This window comes from Plectropomus leopardus, chromosome 22 (genome assembly GCF_008729295.1).
Source record: "Plectropomus leopardus isolate mb chromosome 22, YSFRI_Pleo_2.0, whole genome shotgun sequence".
Classification (NCBI taxonomy): domain Eukaryota; kingdom Metazoa; phylum Chordata; class Actinopteri; order Perciformes; family Serranidae; genus Plectropomus; species Plectropomus leopardus.
In genome coordinates, this window is record NC_056484.1 from 16,828,720 (window position 1) to 16,849,034 (window position 20,315).

Genomic DNA, 20,315 nt, shown 5'->3' on the forward strand with positions numbered 1-20,315 from the left:
TGATTAGTCTCCAATAATTCAAGTTTGTCTCATTTTGACATTTTTCAAAAGCAGATAATCACATTAATCACCATAAGTATCACACACCTCTCCTTCTTTCTTACATTGGACTTTTCACCATTCAGGCTATTTTGTAATATCTTTATTTCCAATTCCCGAATGACTGCTGATTACATCATGTTCACTTCCCATAACACTTCCTACACCTGTCACAACACTTGTCTTTGCTTCCATAACTATTATGAAATACTGTAGGTTCTTCTTTCCTATTGTAATTGAGAAATAGATGTCATCTTTCTTATTATTACATAGGTTCTCAGTTACATGTGTCTCACATGGGCAGTGGCCTTATTGTTGCATAGCTTTCCCGTGACACAGTAAAGAAGGCATTTGAGAGGCCTGACGACCAACGCCCCTCACTCAGAGAGGTTATTCCAGGTTGTACACACTCCCACTTACTATTTTTACACAATAGTCAGGACTGGACTGCCTCATACAAAATTAATGTTTTCCCTCTTGAGACACAAATGCAAACAGCATTTATGTAGGTGGTTTATGAGATGCACTGCTTTATCATGTGAAAGCAGACAGCAGCAACGGTGGAGCAGTCATTGTTTGTGTGCTCGGTGTGTGACAGTGGCTGACAGAGCCTAGACGTCATTACGTCACCACCATGGAATGTTTCTTGGTTGAATTAAGCTATTTTCACATGGGGAGGCTTATCAGAAGTTCAAGGCAGTTCAGTAAGAGGCTAAAACAAAAAACAATTTCCCCCAAAGCATGTAAGTGAGTTTATGAGTTTCACAAAAATCACAACTTGGAATGACAAGGGACTGTATGGAATTTATAGGAGTTGTTTATGCTCATATTTGGTATTTCAAAAAGCAAGATCTTATCAATATACAAACAAGTCAAGTTAAACAAAATGTTCTGTTTTAATGTTTGAGAGACAGAGAAATGTATATAGCCCCATCAGCAGGTGGCATATTTTGACTGTGCCTTTCATAACCACAGTAGAAAAATACAAAGTGACAAATGACAAGTGCACCCCCCCTTCCACAAAAACATGATAGTAGCAGAGGACTTTTTATTTTGAAAAAATAATAGATAAGGAATAGTAATAATAATTCATAATTGTAAGACATTTACACACAAATGAATGCAGAAAAGGCACTAATAGGTACGTAAAAATTCACCAGAATGCAAGAAAAACATTTTCTTTAAAAGTGTCCCTCTGGTGCTCTCCAGTGTGGGGACGCAACTAGTTTAGAATTTTTGAAGAAATCTGCGTCACTGAGCAGGGTAATAATTTTAGGTATTTTATATCTCAATGTTGTTTTGCAGATAAAAACATGCCTACACATCTCCGTACTCGCCTTTGTGAAGCTCTTAACAGCTGAAACACGTTTTTATGTTTTACCTGCCAAATAGCCATAAGATACTACAGACTTTTTTTTAATAACTTACCACTTGAATGCCTCAGATTTTTCAGCAGTTTGTATCTATTTTGATCTTCAACAAAAGAGATAAAATACATAATGCCTCCCGTTTTTCACCCCCAATAATTGCGTACAATCCCTGAATTTCAAAAAAATGTGATAATAGTTTCCAGTTGATCTGCTTCTTCACTGATCATTAAATCAGCACAAACTCTTATTGCTTTCCCACATGCTGAGTTATTTTAGGTCTCTCCCATCGTGATACATAATAGTCAATTAGGGTTGTGCCCCAGTTCCCTAATTCCTCACTAATCTCTGTTTCAAGTGGTCTTTATACATTGTCATATTTGAGGATTCATCAGTAGACAATGCAGCCACAGCAGCATGATCCTGACTGTTTTGTCAGCCCTCTGACCTGTATTTACAGTCAGATTAGAGTTAGACATTAAATTCCTAATCCTCTTCTTGTCGTCTGCAGTGCTGTGTGTGTTTTGGTGTGTCGTCCCCCCTCCCATCTTAAATCCAGAGCTGTATGCTACAGTTGGTTACAGTCATTAAACCTATTGTCTCCCCTCCACGGTCAGTGCCCTTTGAATACATTAGCTTGTTTGTAAAACAACAGTCACACAGTTACAATGTGACTCGGGTCAGAAGACGATGTGCTGGGGGACTGTCAGGGGGCTCTTGTGTTACACAGGAAAAACAATTTCAATTTCCATTCAAATGTTACTGATTCACTGGGTCATAAAACAAACAAAGGACACGACAGAGAGGCCATTAAGAAGCTGACCGAACATACAGTATGTCCTACTACTACAGGCTTTGTTTTACAAATGTATGTAGTTTGAGTGTTAATTAGTTGGAAATTATGTTTAACATAATGGATTTTGGAAGACAATAAGAAAGGAAAGAAAATGATATAAACAGAGTTTGACAAAGCCCCATTACAGAATGCTTTTCAGAAAATAAGTGGAGCCGTTACTATTGTGTATTCTTGCTAGGATGAAAAATTAACAAAAGATGAATTAATAATAGATGTGATTTTAATATGATTTACAACCAGATACTGTTATTTCAACACCTTAACAAGGTTGTATTATTCAAAGGAATAGGTGGACATGTGCTTAGCTTTCTTGTCAAGAGTTAGAGAAGATTGATGCTGCTCCTTTGCCTTTTTTTTGTTAATACACACTAATTCTGAATTTGATCCCTCCCCCTAAGTGTTTGACAAATGAGGACACTAATTGCTGAAGTTTTGAAAGTGTCATTCTTTCCCATTCTTGACTTCAGTTGCTCAATAGTGGACAGTCTCCAATGTTTTATTTTGCGCTTCATAATGTGCCGCACATGTTCAGTGGGGGACAGGTCTAAACTGCCTACAAGTCAGTCTAGTACCACCAACCATTTACTACGAAGCCACGCCGTTGTAACATGCAGAATGCGGCTTGACATTATCTTACTGGAATAAGCAGGGACGTCCCTGAGAAAGACATCATCTAGATGGCAGCATATGTTTCTCCAAAACCTGTATGAACCACAGATGTTACAGTTAGCCGTGGTGTCATAGGCACCAAAACACCCTCATACCATCACAGATGCTGGCTTTGAACTTAACAATCGGGATGGTCTTTTTCCTCTTTAGTCTGGAGGACACATCATCTATGATTTCAAGAGACATTTTGAGTTGTGGACTCATCAGACCATAGCATACTCCTCCACTCTGTGTCAGTTCATCTCAGATAAGCTCGGACCCAGAGAAGTCGGCGGTGTTTTCGTATGTTGTTGATATATGGCTTTCACTTTGTCTAGTAGAGTCTTAACTTTTGAAACATTTGTAGCTGCAGTGTTGAGTTCAATGACAATGGTTTTCCAAAGTGTTACTGAGCCCTTGTAGTAACATCGTTTTTACAATTAAGTCATTTTCTAATGCAGTGCCAACTGAGGGGTCAAAGGTTATGGGTGTTTAATATTGGTTTTCAGCCCTGCTCCTTAAGTATAATATCAACTCCTGGTTGATATTATGGATTGTAGATGGTAAAATCCCCAAATTTCTTAGAATCGTATGTTGAGGAACTATTGGACTGCAGTTTTTCACAGTGTAGTGAACCTGGCGCCATCCTTTCCTGTGAACGACTAATCCTTCTGAGGACGGCCCTTTCATGATACTTTAATGTCTTTACAGTTAACATGTTTACCTGTGGATAGTTTCAAAGAGGTGTTTTTTGAGCATTCCACAACTTTTTCAGTCTTTTGTTGCTCCTGTCCCAACTTTATTTGAATATGTTGATGGAATCAAAATTAGAATGAGTGTATATTTTCATAAAACAATTAAGATTGAATATCAAATATTTTCTCTCTGTACTGTAGTCAATAGAATATTGGTCGAAAAGGATTTGCAATTCACTGAATTCTGTTTTTATTTACGTTTTACAAAGTGTACCCACTTTTTGGGAATCTGTTTCGTAGAAGTAAAATACGGCTTTGATTAAAGTGATTGCGCAGTTCGACTGCTATAAACAAGGAGAGTGTTTTCATCTTTGATAGTGCATGCTGTTGGTTTCACTCCGGATGAGACAGAGGTTTCATAAAGCTGCAGGTCAAAAGTCATTGGTTAAACCAAAACCTTGAAACTGAGTTTGGTGCTGTAGATGCCCTTTAGTGAAACACCAGGAGGATGTAGAGCGAGTACCATGCGGTCGTCTCACTTCGACAGGAAGTCTCTTTGGTGAAGGGGAAGCTGTGATAGAGTGCACAAGATAAAAAACAGTGGAGAGGAAGTAGTTGGTTCACAGGTGCAGTGTGGGGGTTTCCACATCCTCCTGCCCTTCAGCAGCAGAGGCATATACCGAGAAGAGGTTCACCACAGACAGGAGATTGTTTGCGTCAATCATAGTTCACTGACGCACCACAACAGATTGCCAGCAAGGATAAGAGATATATTTGTAGAGAATTACTGAGAATTACAGCAAGATAGCAGCAGAATTAAAAGAGAAAGAAAGGAAACAGTGTCAGCTCGTCGTTCAGTTGAGCTGTCAGAGCTGTCCGTTATGGTGATTTAAGAGGTGGACGGCTTCACACTCACTGGTTTACTTATACACGCTGGGAGCATCACTTAACACCTCTAAGCAGCTCATACTTACACGCTGACACACATGCACAAGTATGAATGCAGATTCAGTAGATAGTGATCTGACGCAAAACAAGCTATGCACAGCAGTTTTTAAGCCTACCTGTAGGCTTAAACAGAGCACCAGCTATGTTATACGTATGCAATAGGGATATGGGAAATTGATTGAGGAGCAAGCATGGCATAAAGGACTACGTTACCCACAAAAGAAACATTTAAAGACAACTTTATTTTTCTCAGATGCTACCTCAGTTCATAAATAATACCCCCCTTCCACCAAAATTAGTAATTGTATTAATTACACAGTTTTTGTAAACATAGGTAAACCTGTTAAAATAGGCCAAAGAAGGCTTTCTTATTGCCATTACAACACACCAGTATAGTACACATTAAAAAGCAGCATGGAGACCAGTGACAATGTCATGGTGGTTACTTCGCTTTATGTGGCCCTTACTTATTGAGTCTCTTTTTTGGACTCATTGCAGACTAATTTGGATCAATGTTTGAGTGTTGTGTTAGTGGAGACAGACAGTATTTAGTGGCGGCCCGTCATTGCACCTTGCTGGTTAGAAGGCTAAAATTTGCATGTTTCCAGAAATGCCAATCAGAGCCAGAGGTGTGACTACTGCAGAGTCATTTGACCCAGGTATAAATGCCAATTGTTATCTCTCTCATGACATTAAAAGCCAGATGTTGGCAGGTGTAATTTGTCTTTTTTGTGTAGCGGGAAAGGGGCTATGGAATATGCTGCACAAGTTATGTGAGAATTTGTAAACATTTTTTTTCTATAGTTTTGCTGTTGTTAAGTGTGGACCCCTTTGACTTTAATTCTTCAAGAATTTTCTCCATTTTTGGATCATTTTTGGATCATTAGTTCTTGTTTTACCTGCAAATCAACAAATCAGTTCTTAAAGGGATATAAGTGCCGAACAGGGAGCAACTTATCATCCAAACTGAGACACTCAGTGCAACTTAGCCTGCTTTTCTGTGTCTCCAAGTACAAGCACTCTGTGGTGTGTAAACTAAATTTGGAGGTACTCTGTGATGGGGGGTGGGGGAGATACAAAGAGGGAGAAAAAAAGGCAGCGAACCCAAAAATTAAGTCACACATACACAGTACAAGTACTCCATAAGTGGGAGGAGTTTCCATGGGAGTATTCGCCCAGCTGTGGAGGCCACAGGTGGGGTTGTGGGGGATGGAGGAGGAGTGAGCCATACTCTGATTTCATGTGTGTGTGTGTGCTTTCTCTGCCAGGGTGTGCAGAAATTTGGGGTGCAGGGAGAGCGAGGCAGCTCGCTGGCAGCTGGATATTGTCAGGGGTTCACCAGGGGAGCTTGGATGTCGGGGTGAATGGGTTTAAGATGAAATGTGTCCACAGAGACCCTGACTCACTGTGTTTGTTTTGGGGGGAGGGGTGCCGGTGTTACATACAGATTTATTTTCTTTGAGCCGAGGTGGCCTGTGAGTGTGTAGCTCTCTTGAATTTATGCGTAAAATGTAAAGCACGCCTTGTTCTTTGAGAGTTGCCTGTGCTTTGAGGTGATAACAAAGTGCTCTTTGAAATATTGTTTTCGCTGTGTGTTTGTGGGCGTGGGGAGAGGAGGCGGGGGGAGGGGAAAGGCGGGGCTGGGGGGTGTAAATTGATCTTTTGTTTTCCTCCCTGCATGTGTGAGAGGGACTTGTTTTGGTCTTACTGAGGTGACTAGTTCAATGTCAAAACTCAAGAGAAAGTCAAAGACAAAGGACAAAAGAAGAATGAAACATGTCAAAGTTACGCATAAATGTGTTCATTTTGACCAAAAAGGCAAAAAACTTACCACAAAAATGCACAAAATGCTGCTTTCAAAGAAACCACCTTTCCCCACTACTTATTTTTAATGCAATATCATGCAAGTTGATGATACTAATAATTTTAACACGCTGAAAAACATACTCTGTCTCCAGGAGGTTCGTGTCCCGCATCTGTTTCTGCTCCATGCAGCTGAGGTGAAAAGGTGGTGTGCTTCAGCTGATGTGTTTTTGCCCTTATCTCCATCTGGGGAACATCTGGTTTGCATCTGGCCCCGGCCTTGTAGTATTGGGTCTGTGCATGAGCGTGACAATATGTGTATTTGTGAGCGAGGCAGAGGGTACGGATTATATATCTGTGAGTCTGGATGTTTGTGCGTTCGTGACTGGCTGGATGAGAGAATGAATGAAGGAGTGAGCGAGCCAAATGACTGTGCTGAAAAGAGAGAAAAGTGTGTGTGTGTGTGTGTGTGTGTGTGTGATTGCAATACCTGGCCTGCAACAAATAATTTTGCTGTTTCAGCTGTAAAATTGTTGAGCAGATATTGTCATGTCTAAAAGTAAACTTTTTTTTTTGAAACAAAGAAAATCTGATATTAAGCCATCTGCTTAACACCTGTAGCTGTACATGCATGACTGAGCTGTCAGCCCGATCTGTTTGACATTTGAGGATTTTGACAGTGGAAGTATTCCACTGTGGATGACACGCTATTCAAAAGTCATTAATTGAAGTGTTGAACGCATCATTAAAAACAAAAATATGAGTGTGATCGCATAGATACCAACACGTCTTTGAAAAGAGACATAAAAACAGATGCTTCTGTGTTTCAGGGGGCTGGTCGGCATTTGGAGTGCGTTTGTTGGGGGCCCATGGTATTAACGGTAACAGGGCCAGCTGGACTGAGGTAAATTTCCAAGGTTTGTAGCAGTGTGATTTTCTGACTGAGGGAAACTATCAAGGAAAGTCAAGGTAAAGAGATACAGAATGGTAGAAAAGGGGATTGGAGTGAGATAATGAAAATGATAAAAGCGTGTGTTGTTTTTTATTGATAAAAATACACTTAAAAATAACACCGATTTAAGAAAATGTTCAGTTTACTTTCCATAATGATGGTGTGGGTAGTTATTCAAGACATCTCAGATAGAGTGGTGCAGAACTGAGGTCATAAACATGGTAATGAGTTCGCAATTTTGCACTCCAGGTTCCTACGTCATGAGGTCACTGGGGTTTTTTTGGTTAGATGCTTGGAATAAGGGCCTTGGTTAACACAAGCCTAAGTTCATGGTTTCTTCAGTGGCATAAAGTACGTCAGTAAATGTCTCACTTTTACATTTTGAAACTGTTGCTAACAAGTGGCTAAATGAGGCAACAGAGCATCATCACGCCAAACAGCTGTACAGCGTCTTTGTGGTTGGTTTGTGGATGTTGATGTCATGTGACCATGGTGTAGTCCGTTCCATAAACAAAAACCTAAAGTTGAGCCTAACGATTGCCTTTACTCTTCCAAAATCATAACAGTGGTGTTTATTCATTATCTTGCTGAACAATACTATTTTCAGCAGTTTGCTGTCTGCAATAATCCAAAACCAATGGAAAAGTCCCATGGGATATTTGACAAGGGAACCGGGGCCCTCCAAATTGCAAGTTGGCCTTCAGGAAAAAAACAACAACAAACAAACCAAAAAAAACCATCCCTGCTGCACTCTGTGTGGCTTGGGATTTCTTTCAGAAAGCTTAGATTACATTGGATGTGGAATTTAACAGAAGTGTGCATTTAGAGCAGTTTCATTCAGTGCGAAAATGTGGTGTGGGAACATAAAAAATATGTGCAAATTTTGCGCATGGCATCTATGCACATCAGCTTCATTTTTTTGACATGTACCCAAATTTAACATAGTTTGCATCTTTGATACCCACATCTGTCCTTTTTTACATCTGTTGCCTACATCCAAAGTATATTTTATTTGGGCAAATCAAGCAGATCATGGAGGTCTCAGTTGGTATTTTTACAGCCTCAATTTGAGATGTCCACCACTGTATTTTAAATTTAAAAAAAAAATCTTGCTCTTTGTTACTTAAAATACATCCACTGATTTTCAATTCTTATCTTAATTCTGCCAATGATTTTGTGTTTTTGTCTCTCCATTGCTTCGATTTTTCAGGGGAAGGAATAGAGTGTCAGTCTCTCAGGCTCTGTAGAGAGACCAGAGAGATGCAGTTCTTTCTTTCCTGATTGAAGTGAGTGTGTACGGGGGGGGTTACATATCTGGATTAGATTCCTCGGAGCTATGATCTGGAACAGTGAGCCTCGAGCGGCCGGTGCTGGCGTGGGCTGGAGAGGCGAAAGGGAGTGCCCTGCTTCCATAGCCCCCCAAAAAATGTCTAATTTCTTCAGAGGTTTGGCCTCTGAATGGAGAGCTGCACTCGTAACCTACTTTTCATTTTGAAGAGATGTGTGTCTCTGTGTGTGTGTGTGTGTGTGTGTGTGTGTGTGTGTGTGTGTGTGTGTGTGTGTGTGTGTGTGTGTGTGTACAGCTCCGGCTGCTTGTGTGTATGCATTCAGGTGTCATTTTCATTTTAAGTGGTTTTTAACACTGTGCATGAAACTAGCAGTGACAGCAAGGGAGCAAATATGTGTGTGTGAAAGTGTTTGTGTGTATGAGTGAGGGAGACAGGAAGCAACAAGGGGCCCACTCTCAGCCGCAACGTAGTAGCAGTGACTAAAAAGAGTCTGTATATGGGAAATATAGGTTACTGCAGTGTGTGTGTATAGAGTTGTAGATATTTTAAACTTAAGTGTGCATCTTAATAGCCCATGACTGTAAAGTGTGAAATGCAGCTTGTATTTACACTATTTGTGTGACATTGTAGATTTCCTTTTCAGGGGGCCCACGGTGGAAACTCACTGATGATCTGTGATAACAGTGAAAAAGCTGCTGGGCTTTTACTTTGAAGTGGCCTCTGTGAAGTCAGATAAATTATCTTACATTTGAACTATGGAGAAGGGTTTTTTTTTGTGCTTTTATATCTCTCTTTACTCCCAGACAAGAGTCCTAAGTGGCCATGTTCAGCCATAAACAAGGAATCATAGTGGAAAACACATCAGTTATTGGTGTTCATGAGCTCATGTGGAGCTTTAGGTTAGAGTCATGTGTCTGGTGATGTAACACGGGGTCATGGGTTTCCCGCGGGCTCCATCTCAGAGATGCTGGAGCACAGAGAGCAGCTTTAATCCCATGTTTTGATCCAACTGCTTTCCTCGAGCCTTGAGGCTGACTGGCTTGGCATGAAATCATTACAAAAACACAGCTTTTTTTTTTAATACAGGTAATACCTTCAGTATGTGGCGTATAGGTGTGTTATGTAAAACTGACCTTTCAGAGAGCCTAATATACTCATCTTTTGTGAAGTGAGATGAAGTTTGAGCTGTTTTTTCATTAATTTTAGGCTGTAGAAATGTCTTAGCATTTGGTTGAAAATAGTTGTCATATCTTTGAAGGAGTCTCAGAGCTCTGCATCTTTATTACACTGCGCCATCTGGTGTTGCGTAAAAGCTACAGCTTCACTGACTGTATCATGCAGAGTCACAAAATGTCAGCTCTGAATATGATTCTTAACTCCAGCAGGCAGTGTGGGCTCGTAGCTCTCTCTGCTGGTGATCGAGCAGGACTGCAGCTTTAAAGACTGGCACAGCGAGGGGATGTTCGATTCAGTGGAGTGTGTTTTGTGGTTTTTTTTTGTGTTTTTAGGCTGCAGCAGTGTGATTAATGAGTGGGCGTGATCTGTGTGAGGGCCCCATGTTGATGCCGTCAAACAGGGAGGTCTATTAAGAAGTCTGTTGTCAGGAGAAAAAGACTCCGCCACACCCTCTGAATAATCGAACCACATTATATACTGTATGTATAGCCTCTTAGAAGAGGATTTAGAGCTTAATAGAGTAGGCTTGCAATTTAGCAGCAGTAACATCTTACTGGAAGAGTCACATTGTTTCCAAATCTAGTCCCTATGAATCAATTTGAAAGACTAGGGGTCTAGCTTTTCCCATTATGCAATATTTTATTTTCCTTTTACCTCTTTAATATTTTTAGCCTCCCAGCGTGTTAAATGCATCTTTCAAACTGCACACCCCCAGTATGTATAGTAGGGTTTGTTTTCTCTAAATTAAGCAAGCCCAAAGCAAGATAACCCCAATGACATCATGGTGATGTCATCACGATTGTTTATTTCTCACAGCTGTCAAAGCTCCTCTAGAGCCACAGACCAATGTATCCAACTCATGTTATTTATAGTATTCCCCTAGTGAAGTAACTTTAAAATCTATTTAATGCACAGCTATCAGTTTAAAATTAACTTTTTTGTGTGTGTGCACGTTCTGACAGATTTACAACACACAGTGAAACCATACTACAAAATAAAATCTTACCATTTTACCCATACAATTGACAACATGCATTAATAATTCAAGCATTTTAAATGTTCTAAAGATGAAAAAACAACTGAAATTCACTTTAAAGAGAATTAAAACAGAGAGGTTTCACCACCCTTCTTGTGGGATGCATGTAAAGCTGTGTTTAAGGGTAAAATTACTGCTGATACTATGATGTTAAGGAAACTAAAATGACAGAAGATCAATAATTTGCAAACTCATCTTAAAGATTTACAGTGGATGGACGAGAATGCATTAGATCATATTAAGAAGTCCAGAATCAAAAAGTTGCAAAATGAAATTGCTATATACTCAGAGAGATACAGAAGAAATACAGAAAGAAGCAAGAAAACATCGAAGACTGATATTATAAAACTTCAGGCAAATCTACAAAGTTGTTAGTGTTTAAACTGAGTGGACAGTTGTGTCTATAAAATAAGAAATCTTGAATCTAGAATAATAAATCATAATCTTTTCCTGCATTATGGGTGCTTTTACTTTGAATATTTTATGTACTTTTTGCAGATAATACTTCTTTGTTACATGTATATTCTATACTCTGTGGTAGCTTTTTGAATTAGGGACTTTAACTTGTATTTTTTATTGCCACTTTTAGTCAAATAAAGGATGTGACTACTTTTTCCACAAATGGACCAGTGTGCAACTGTGACCATATTTGCCACCGATAACTTCTTTATTTTTTTCGCCCTGAGTCCTATTTTCCCATCTTTTGTGTCGAAGACAGATGGGAGCGACACTCAGATTAGTATTCTATTTGTGTGACAACATTATGGAAATTACAGAGAAAAAACATTTTTATAAAAGATGAAGATCCTTTTTGTTTGAAAACAGTCACAAAATTGCAATCGCCAATCCCACCAGACTCTATTTAAATAAACAGTAATTTCATCATCATAAAACGCACTTTATTCAAAGTAGACAGATACAAAATAAAACTTAGAAAAGCCATCTTGGTTATTCTTTCCACTCTTCCAACAATCACCAACTCTGGTTTGGTTGAAATAAAACCCTTAATTCACCATGTTAGATGTGACAATATGTTTGGCTCTATACATGCTAAAAATATTTTTCATTTAAATAGTGTCTGGTGGAAATGGCGATTACAGTTTCAAGGCTGTATCTGGTCAACAAAAAGGACCCTAGTCTTTTTCAAAGACGTCTATCTCTGCATGGATCCTTTCTGTAATGTTGTCAGACACTCAGAATAACAATCTGAGCCTGTCAGTGGCCAAAATAAGCACTTTTAGTGGACATGAATTGAGGGTGCATCATTGCCCCAAGTAGTTACATTGCAGTTTGCGGGCTCAATTTCAAAAATGTTGTTCCCATAAGTAATTTAAACACAAATTCATGTGAAAAATTGTTCAAGTATGAAGAACACTTAAGTTACCCTTTAACTACTATTGTAGTTATTGTGCCCAAGAAATAATGTACAACATTTGAACATGTAAATCAGTACACTAAAATTTTCCAGCTGTGTGACTGAGGGTTTCGAATCCATCCACTTGCTCTAACAGTCAGTTTGGCCTTAGGCAGTTAAAAATAAAAACAACATGCGCCAGTGATTTTCTGTGCTGGCACTGACCAACTGGACAGCCGAGCGCCGATAGTTACGACGTTAACGTCAATGCAGTGCGGCTGAAATCCAATGAGCGCTCCACCCCTCTATCCGGAAAGCAAAACACAGCACTTGCCTGCTCTGTTTGTTTGTCTTAACTGCTATACACTGTTGCTATATAATGTCCACTGGCATGCACGCATCTCGTCCCCAGGTTATGTCACATTCCAGGGAACATGTCGGGACAGGGTGCGCACCTGAAACCAAACAGAAAATAATCACGCGCACCCTCTTTTCATCCAGCGGAGGAATGTCATGTTTCCACTTCAGCTGCTGGATGACATGATTCCTTGAAAATTCTGCCAAACCCTTGAGCAGAGAAACACTTTTAGAGTTTGTGCTTTTATCTCTTATCTTTATGATAAACAGAGATTTTTTTTTAGTCATAGTTTTTAACACACAAGCTGGAAAATATCTGATCACACCTCTCCCGTCCACAGCTGCACTTTCATATTTCCTGCCTCTCGCTGTTGTCTTTTGTCTTTTATTTGATCCTGTGCTGCCAGTTTTACCTTCTGTCCACCCCATCTCTCTCGCTCTGTGTCACCGTATGTCGATTAACCAGTCATGGCAGTGACATGTGGAATTTTTCATTCCCTCGCCCCAGGGGCACCATGCTGTCTGTGCCTGTGTATCGTACTGTTTTTTTTTCCACCCCTGCCTTCTCTCTCTCTCTCTCACACACACACACACACACTCATTCTCTCTCTGTGGCATTATTCTGAGTCAGCCGGTGGGGAGGTCTGTGGTTTGTTGTTTGTTATGCAGCCAGCTGCATGGGGCAGTAGTAGTAGCCGTCAGTGACTGATCTCCTCTCCATGGCCTGTCGTCCCCCCGGCTCTGGCTCCTACACTGTGGTGATCATCCCGCTCAGGACCAGCCTCTACAGCCTGGACGCACTTCGCTTCTACCTATGGGTGAGGAGGGGGTTGGTGTGTGTGTGTGTGTGTGTGGGGGGGGGGGCTGATGTGTGTGTTTTGGAAAAGGAAGTGCTTCTAATCAGTTACATCATCTGTGTCTTTTCTGTGTGTGGAAGTAAGTGTGATTCTTATCAGCTAGCCCCCCCCACCGCCACCAGTTTTCAGCACAATATTTTCTGAATTATAGATAAATTACTGTAGTTTTACTGAATAGGCCTGTTGTCATGCAAGTTTTAAAACAAGCTGTCCATTTTTTGTTCAAAAGATGTTATTTATTACTCAAAAATAACAGTTACTGCTTCTCAAGTCTATGTCAGTGTCACCACTTCGGTACATTTGGCCGAGGTACGTTTACATGACCTTTTCTAGACTTCTGGAATGTAGAGCGAATGATTTAGACGCCTATTTTTAGTCATGTTGTTGAGGAGGATGTACAATTGAAGGTTTCTCAAAAAATGTTTAAATGTTTAAAAATGTTTAAATTACTTCACTTTTGGGATCATAGTTAAGGGTGTTGTACTGGACTTCATTATGTTGAGAAGTATTTTTAATGTTTTTTGTCCTTCCTATTTACATACACGAGGGGGACAGATTATTAGATCTGTCAAACACCTGTGAATATAATGCAGTCCAGTACAAAACCATCACCACTAACTATGACCTCAATAATTAAAATAAAAGTTAAGTGCACAATTCTGTAATAGTGTCAGAAAAAAATGGAACATAATAGGCATCATGAATAATAATAATAATGATATTATTACATGCTATTCAAAAACAGACAATGTACAAAAATACAACAGAGACAATAAATGCAATAAAAAACAAGAAATACACATAAAAATAGACTTTGGATTTGATTGAGGTGTACCTAAGAAAGGGGCCACTGAGTGTATTTAGACCGATTCTTAATTTAAGGTATAATGGCATTTTGTTAAATGCCAGCATTTAAAGCAAATCTTGAATTCTTGTCCAACTGTTCAATATCTATACACTGTGTTTACATGTATGCACATGTAAGGCATCGCACTTAAAGTACGGGCAAGATCAAGTGTATTTGTACGGACGACAATCAGGGCCAAGTTTAAGGCATAGCAGAGGAGAGAGATATCAAGAATAAAGTCGAAATGTCAAGAATACAATTAAACTTTCAGTATTAGTGCCAGTCATAAGAAAAATATAAATCAGAAGTGGAGTTTTCCCCCTTTTTTGTGTTGGCATATTCTCAAAATTTCAACTTCAGTCTCGTCATGTAAAGCTAAAAAAAAATTACCTAAAAAAAAGTACCTACAATACACCGTTCTGCTCAACAACAAAAGACAACAACAAAAAAGTCACAACCAAAAAATAAAGTCTTGAACTTTGAGTCATCATTTGCATTTTTAATTCTTTTTATACAGTCATATTGTTAAATTATATTTAGTGTAAATTTTATTTCCCAAAATAAAGTTAGAAATGCTGCTTCAAAGCCATTTGCTCAGTGCTAGGAATACAATTCTTGTAGGGAAATTCTGCATATCATCCCAGTGACACATTCCCACATGTCAAGTCTGCAGCTCACAACTTCCTGTTAAAGACTTGATATAACCAGTTTTCCACTAACAATAAATCTATTATAATAAGAGGAGCTGTCAAACCGTAACCGACAGTAATATGATAGGCTCAGCTAAGTTTTTTGTCAAAGCTAAAAATAATTTTTCACTGGTGATACAGAAGTGTCATTAGTTTCTGATTTCCTTAATTGATTGCCTTTAAACTGACAAAGTGACTGTGACACCCTGACATCATAATACCAAAGTTGGATCACCCCCCCAACATATATTATGACTCGGCGCTTGTTAGCTCTGTGTGAGCCCATTTAAAGTGCATGTTATCCAACAGAGTGCGGACAATAGGACTAAAGGCCTCCTGCTGCTCTGTAGATTGGCTCTGCTGATATAAACAAAGCCTTGGGGCCTCTGGAAGACAACAGGCAGCGCTGTGCCGATCACGCCGCTTTACATCAGGCTGCGAGCTCGGTTTTTGGTGGTCAGGCTTGTTAGTCCGCCCCATGGTGCCATCAAAATACGCACATAACAAAACTGGCCCTATTATCCAACTCAACATTTAGGATTTTTTAAGGAGACAGTTCACCCCAAAATCAAGATTACAAATTTTTCCTCTTGCCTGTAGCACTGTTTATTAGTTTAGAATGTTTTGGTGTGAGTTTTGAAGATATCAAAACTCTGTATCCTCAATATAATGGAACTAAATGGCACTCAAAGCATCAAAAAAAATAATTTGAAAAACTCAACAGCAATGGCATCCCAAATCCTCAAGACAATCCACAGACTTTGTTGTGTTTCGTGTAGAAACTTTTTACTCTCTACTAAACTACACCCTGCAACTGTATTACCACACAAAAAAAGAGTGCATCTTAACACACTGCATTCGTAACAAACATATTTAAAGCCAAACCTTGATGTTTTTTTCCAAACCTGAGTGCATGCTTATATAGTCTTTAATTTGATGAAAATACCCTTTTTTTAACATACACTGCACAAGTTTATTTTTAAAAGAGGCTGTGTGAATTTAATGAGTGAAAACTTTTTTTCTGTTGTCTTTAATTTAACACAGTAACATATACATTAACAATTTAAAAACAAATGTGTGTATATTACCTCCAACCCTGGCAAAAAAATACAGCAGTACGTATAGTTTCCATACAATTTCAAATCATTCAACATTAGGAAAAGCTTGACAGACGGCCACTACGTTTATCTACATTCCAGCTGAAGGTTTATCCATGTGAAGTAATACAAGGATACTGTACATTTCCTGTGAAAATTGAATTTTATTTTGAAAAGACGTAATGCATGTAACGAGCATAAATTGGCATGCCATCAGAAAGCGTGCAAAACTGATGCTCGAGGCATACCTCGAGCATGTGTAAGGCCACAGACCAAGAATTTGAGAGGTTGGGTCTTCCATCTGGTTGTTGGGTACAGTTTGGTAGAAAGCAAATAGTTCCTACATGAAACTGCCCACAACAAGGTGTTGTCGATTATCTTGAGTAACCAGGTCCTGATCTCTGGAAAGACTGGTTTCTGTGGAGTTTGCCAAATGTATTTTTTGGCGCTTTGAGCACCACAAGCCGAGTGCCATCTAGTTCCATTATACTAGAGAGAAGGCTGATCTCCAAAATTTAGCAAACAATCTAGATTTATAAATAGCACTACAGGAGATGTTTAATATTTGGATTTTGGGGTGAACTGTCACATTAAGTAGCATGTTGTGGCAATTTTAATGCTTTTTTTGGATAAGTAGACAGTGAAATATGTAATGAATTTGACTCTATGGTGTGATGATATGGTCAGCATTTTACCAGGATGATCCAACATTGATTAACTTTGTTGTCACAATTTTTTTACTGGATGGTAACATAAAGGAGAACTTTTGTTTGGGTTACAACATAAAATCACATAAAACTACTCAAGCTGTGTGTTCCTCACTTTAGGTTAAGCGTCTGAAGGATCTGGAACAGGAGAAGGACGCTCTGTGCTCCGGTCTGGAGATCCTGGAGAAGGCCCGTCTCTGGTACCTCCAGCGGCTGGAGGAGAACAGAGCCAGGCAGGAAAACATCGAAACCAAGAGTAAGCTCAGCTCCTGTCAGGAAGGTGCAGCAGAGGTAGGCAGCAGGGCTGGGTTCACGGCCTCATTAAATTTAATGATCATAATTTAATATACTGACATTTATGGTGTCTTTAAACCTCCACTTGTATGTATCTGTGCAGGCTCAGTCTTGCCTCCTCAGATCTCGTATCCAGCGGGTGAATGGCTCTCTGGGATCTGTGATGAGTGAACCTTATGTCACCAGCTGCAGCAACCCGTCTCTGCCTGACGCAGTGGCAGACAGCGACCTCCGGTGGCACAACACGGTGCTGACTCAGGTAAGGACAGAAGAAAAGGATTGAAGAAGTGGGAGGTAAATTGTGTTTGCTGTTAGTGTTAAAAGGCGTCAAACACACTTTTTTATGTCCTATTTTGTATATGTTTCTTTTCACATTATTATATTCGAATGAGTGTTGCTCCCCTTTAATTGGCATATTATGGTCATATTGTTCCCCTTTGATAGGAGGTGAGTGACAAGAACCGTCAGATCTCCAAATTAGAATGGGAAAAAGACGCTCTCCTCGAACAGCTTGATCAACTGCAGGCCCACTGACTGCATACAAACACACGAGCTATCCTGCAAATTTACATTTGACTCCGTCTGACACAGTTGCTTACTTTTAACCGCTTGTAAATATGTATTTAAATCAATAAATTACATTAAAGGATGCATAATTTGCTTCCATGTGCTCTTTTCAATACAAACCAGTTGGGCTGAAGCGTTGAATAACTTGACCGACATGTTAATCTTGCTGTAATGAGTCAGTTACTGATTTCATCACAGCCAAGCCCTACTGTCTTTAAAAAAATCCCTTAAGCTCCTCACAGAACAGGAATTTAAAGTTAATCTTCTAATGATTTTTTTTTCTCTTGATGTTACAATTGTAAAAACATTTGGGAGTCATTCTATTTGCATAAGGCTGTGACTGTGCTTTTAAGTACTTTTATACTCATTTATAAGATGTTCAGGGGGGTGGACCAAATAACAGTACAGTTCAATAGAGCTGCAATGATCAGTTGATTAATCAATTAGTCATATAATTACCAACTATTTTGATAATCGATGAATCATTTCAGTAATTTTTCAAAAAAAAACAACAAGTCAAACATTTGGTAGTTACATCTTTTTAAATGCGTGAATTTGCAATTGTTCTTTGTCATTATATGATAGTAAATCTTTGGATTTTTGGACTGTTGGTTGGACAAAAAGAAGCTTGTCGCTTTGGGTGCTCATAAATTGTGATGAGTATTTTTCAACATTTCATAGATTAAAGAACTGATCGATTTATCAATTAATAATACTTACTAATGAGGGAAATAATTAGTTAGTTAGTCTGATTAGTTAATAATGAAAATAATCATTAGCTGCAACCCTACTGTACAATATAGGGGGGGGGGGGGGTCATTCTTAATATGTAGCATAATTTCTGTTCCCATGGATTATTTAAACAAATAAACAAAAAGTAATGCACATTGTAATTTTTTTTTAAATTTTACTGACCTTGTATTGGTACATGTGCTCCATTTTACCTTTTGCCCAGTGCAAAGTAATCATTCATGTGAACTATAAACGATAAAAATACAAAAATACTCAAAATATCCTGAAATCATTTTATAGGTTATGATAAACTCTCTCTGTTTATCTATAGTTGTTTAGCTATTTAGTAAAATGTTATTTTATATATATAATTATGTATTTATTTTTTTCCAATTTTATCATCATACTACTGTGTGTGTAATCCCCCCCCTCCCCCTAAAAATAATACAATTCAACTGAGACCATTTTCATGAAGAGCCATAGCCTCGTGGTGTTTGGAGGGAACTCAAACAAGCAAAGTAAGGTAAGTTTTCACTCATGTTTTTCCCTCATCTTTCTTAATGCTAATCTGTCACTCTTTTAGGCTCAATTATAAAGTTATTCCTTCCAAAACAATATGGTTAAAATATACTTGGTAGTGTTAGAAATGTTCTGTTTATGTGTAAAATATTAGCGATCAAGGCTAATTTAGCTCAAAATGTTCCACCCTGTTTGGTCCAGTATAAACCAGTCTGGGTTTACCAACTACAACATCAAAGTACTATTTGCATGATCCGTTAATGTAATATATAGCATTAACTGAGACCATTCTGCATCATGAGTCCTTTAATGTTTGACATTTTTTTACCACATATTCAATGTAAACAGCATTATGGATCATTTTAATCAACATGCAACAGTTACTATTGAATTGTAGTTTTTGGCAATGCTCTCTTGCAAAATTGGCACTGTTTGCTGCAAGAAAAAATAATCGAATCTAATTCATTTTTCAGCACTGATACAGTAAATGTGGTTTTACAGTGATATTTAGTTTCTAAGGCAACCAAGAGACTAATATGTTTTTGAAATAATGTGCAACAATATTTTCTCTGCAGCATACAGGAGACAGCCCTGCATCGTGTCCTGTTCTGTTTCCGCCTCTGAATGTGGGCTCTGTGTCTCAACAAGTCGCAGCAGCCTCTCCCGGTGGTCCCGCACTGATCTTACCTCAACTGATAAACATTATCTATCCAAGTCATCACACATGTTTGCAGGTATTTTCTCCCCTGCACCAATCTGCAGCCTTACACACAAGACAACATTAGCGGCTTAATAAAGAACTCTAATCTTCTGCACGTGAAAAAAATATCTGTGACAACTACACAGCCGTTCTCTGGTCATGTAATTTTAGCTTTTCTTCCTTATTTCTCACTTAGTTCTATTTCTTCCCTTTTTACTTGTCATTTTTATGCTTCATATGCCTAAGCAGAATACTTGTTTGTAGGCTCATCCCCACAAGGTGAATGTGTGTTCGCTCCGGGGCCCAGAGTGGCCCTGTGTCTCTGCCTGTCTGTGTGGAGGACATGTTGTTACATTGAGCTTCTGTGCTTGTTTAGGAGGTAAACAGATTTGATAGAAGACTGTAGGCTCTAATATTTAACAGATAAATTTAATAGTCAGGTTCATAAAAAAGGTGTTTTTATTCGTTTCAGACATTCACGGCTTAGCCCAGACTTCTGTTGGGGGCCCTGGGTGATGCTCCCTTGGCTTTATGAAAAAACACTATTTTGATGCTTTTTAATGCACTCTGGTAGCTTATTTACAATAAAAGTAAAAATAAAAAAAAAAGGAAAGGAAAGTGAAGTGAAGAAAATAGTTAGCCTGCCAGTGGTGGAATGTAGCTATGTACTGTGTTTAAGTGCAAGTACTGTACTGTATTTAAGTGCAATTCAAGATACTTGTACTTGTAATTTCATGCTACTTTGTGCTTTTGCTTCCCATTTTAGTGGCCAATTATTCCTTTTCC

General features: G+C 38.9%; 1 protein-coding gene across 1 annotated transcript; it reads left to right on the forward strand.

The window, feature by feature from the left end:
* Positions 1 to 12,264: 12,264 nt before the first annotated feature.
* Positions 12,265 to 17,662, forward strand: sapcd1 (suppressor APC domain containing 1). The gene is made up of 4 exons (XM_042511706.1): positions 12,265 to 13,338; positions 16,838 to 17,008; positions 17,115 to 17,270; positions 17,456 to 17,662. The coding sequence occupies exons 1-4, from the start codon at positions 13,240 to 13,242 to the stop codon at positions 17,543 to 17,545; spliced, it is 516 nt and encodes a 171-aa protein (XP_042367640.1). The 5' UTR covers positions 12,265 to 13,239; the 3' UTR covers positions 17,546 to 17,662.
* Positions 17,663 to 20,315: the final 2,653 nt, after the last annotated feature.

What these genes read in the sequence shown, in the direction of transcription:
- sapcd1 (XM_042511706.1), top strand. Translation starts at nt 13,240, where the DNA reads ATGGCCTGTCGTCCCCCCGGCTCTGGCTCCTACACTGTGGTGATCATC. An exon ending in CACTTCGCTTCTACCTATGG is followed by an intron (nt 13,339 to 16,837) that starts GTGAGGAGGGGG and finishes TCCTCACTTTAG; the next exon opens with GTTAAGCGTCTGAAGGATCT. An exon ending in ACAACACGGTGCTGACTCAG is followed by an intron (nt 17,271 to 17,455) that starts GTAAGGACAGAA and finishes CCCCTTTGATAG; the next exon opens with GAGGTGAGTGACAAGAACCG.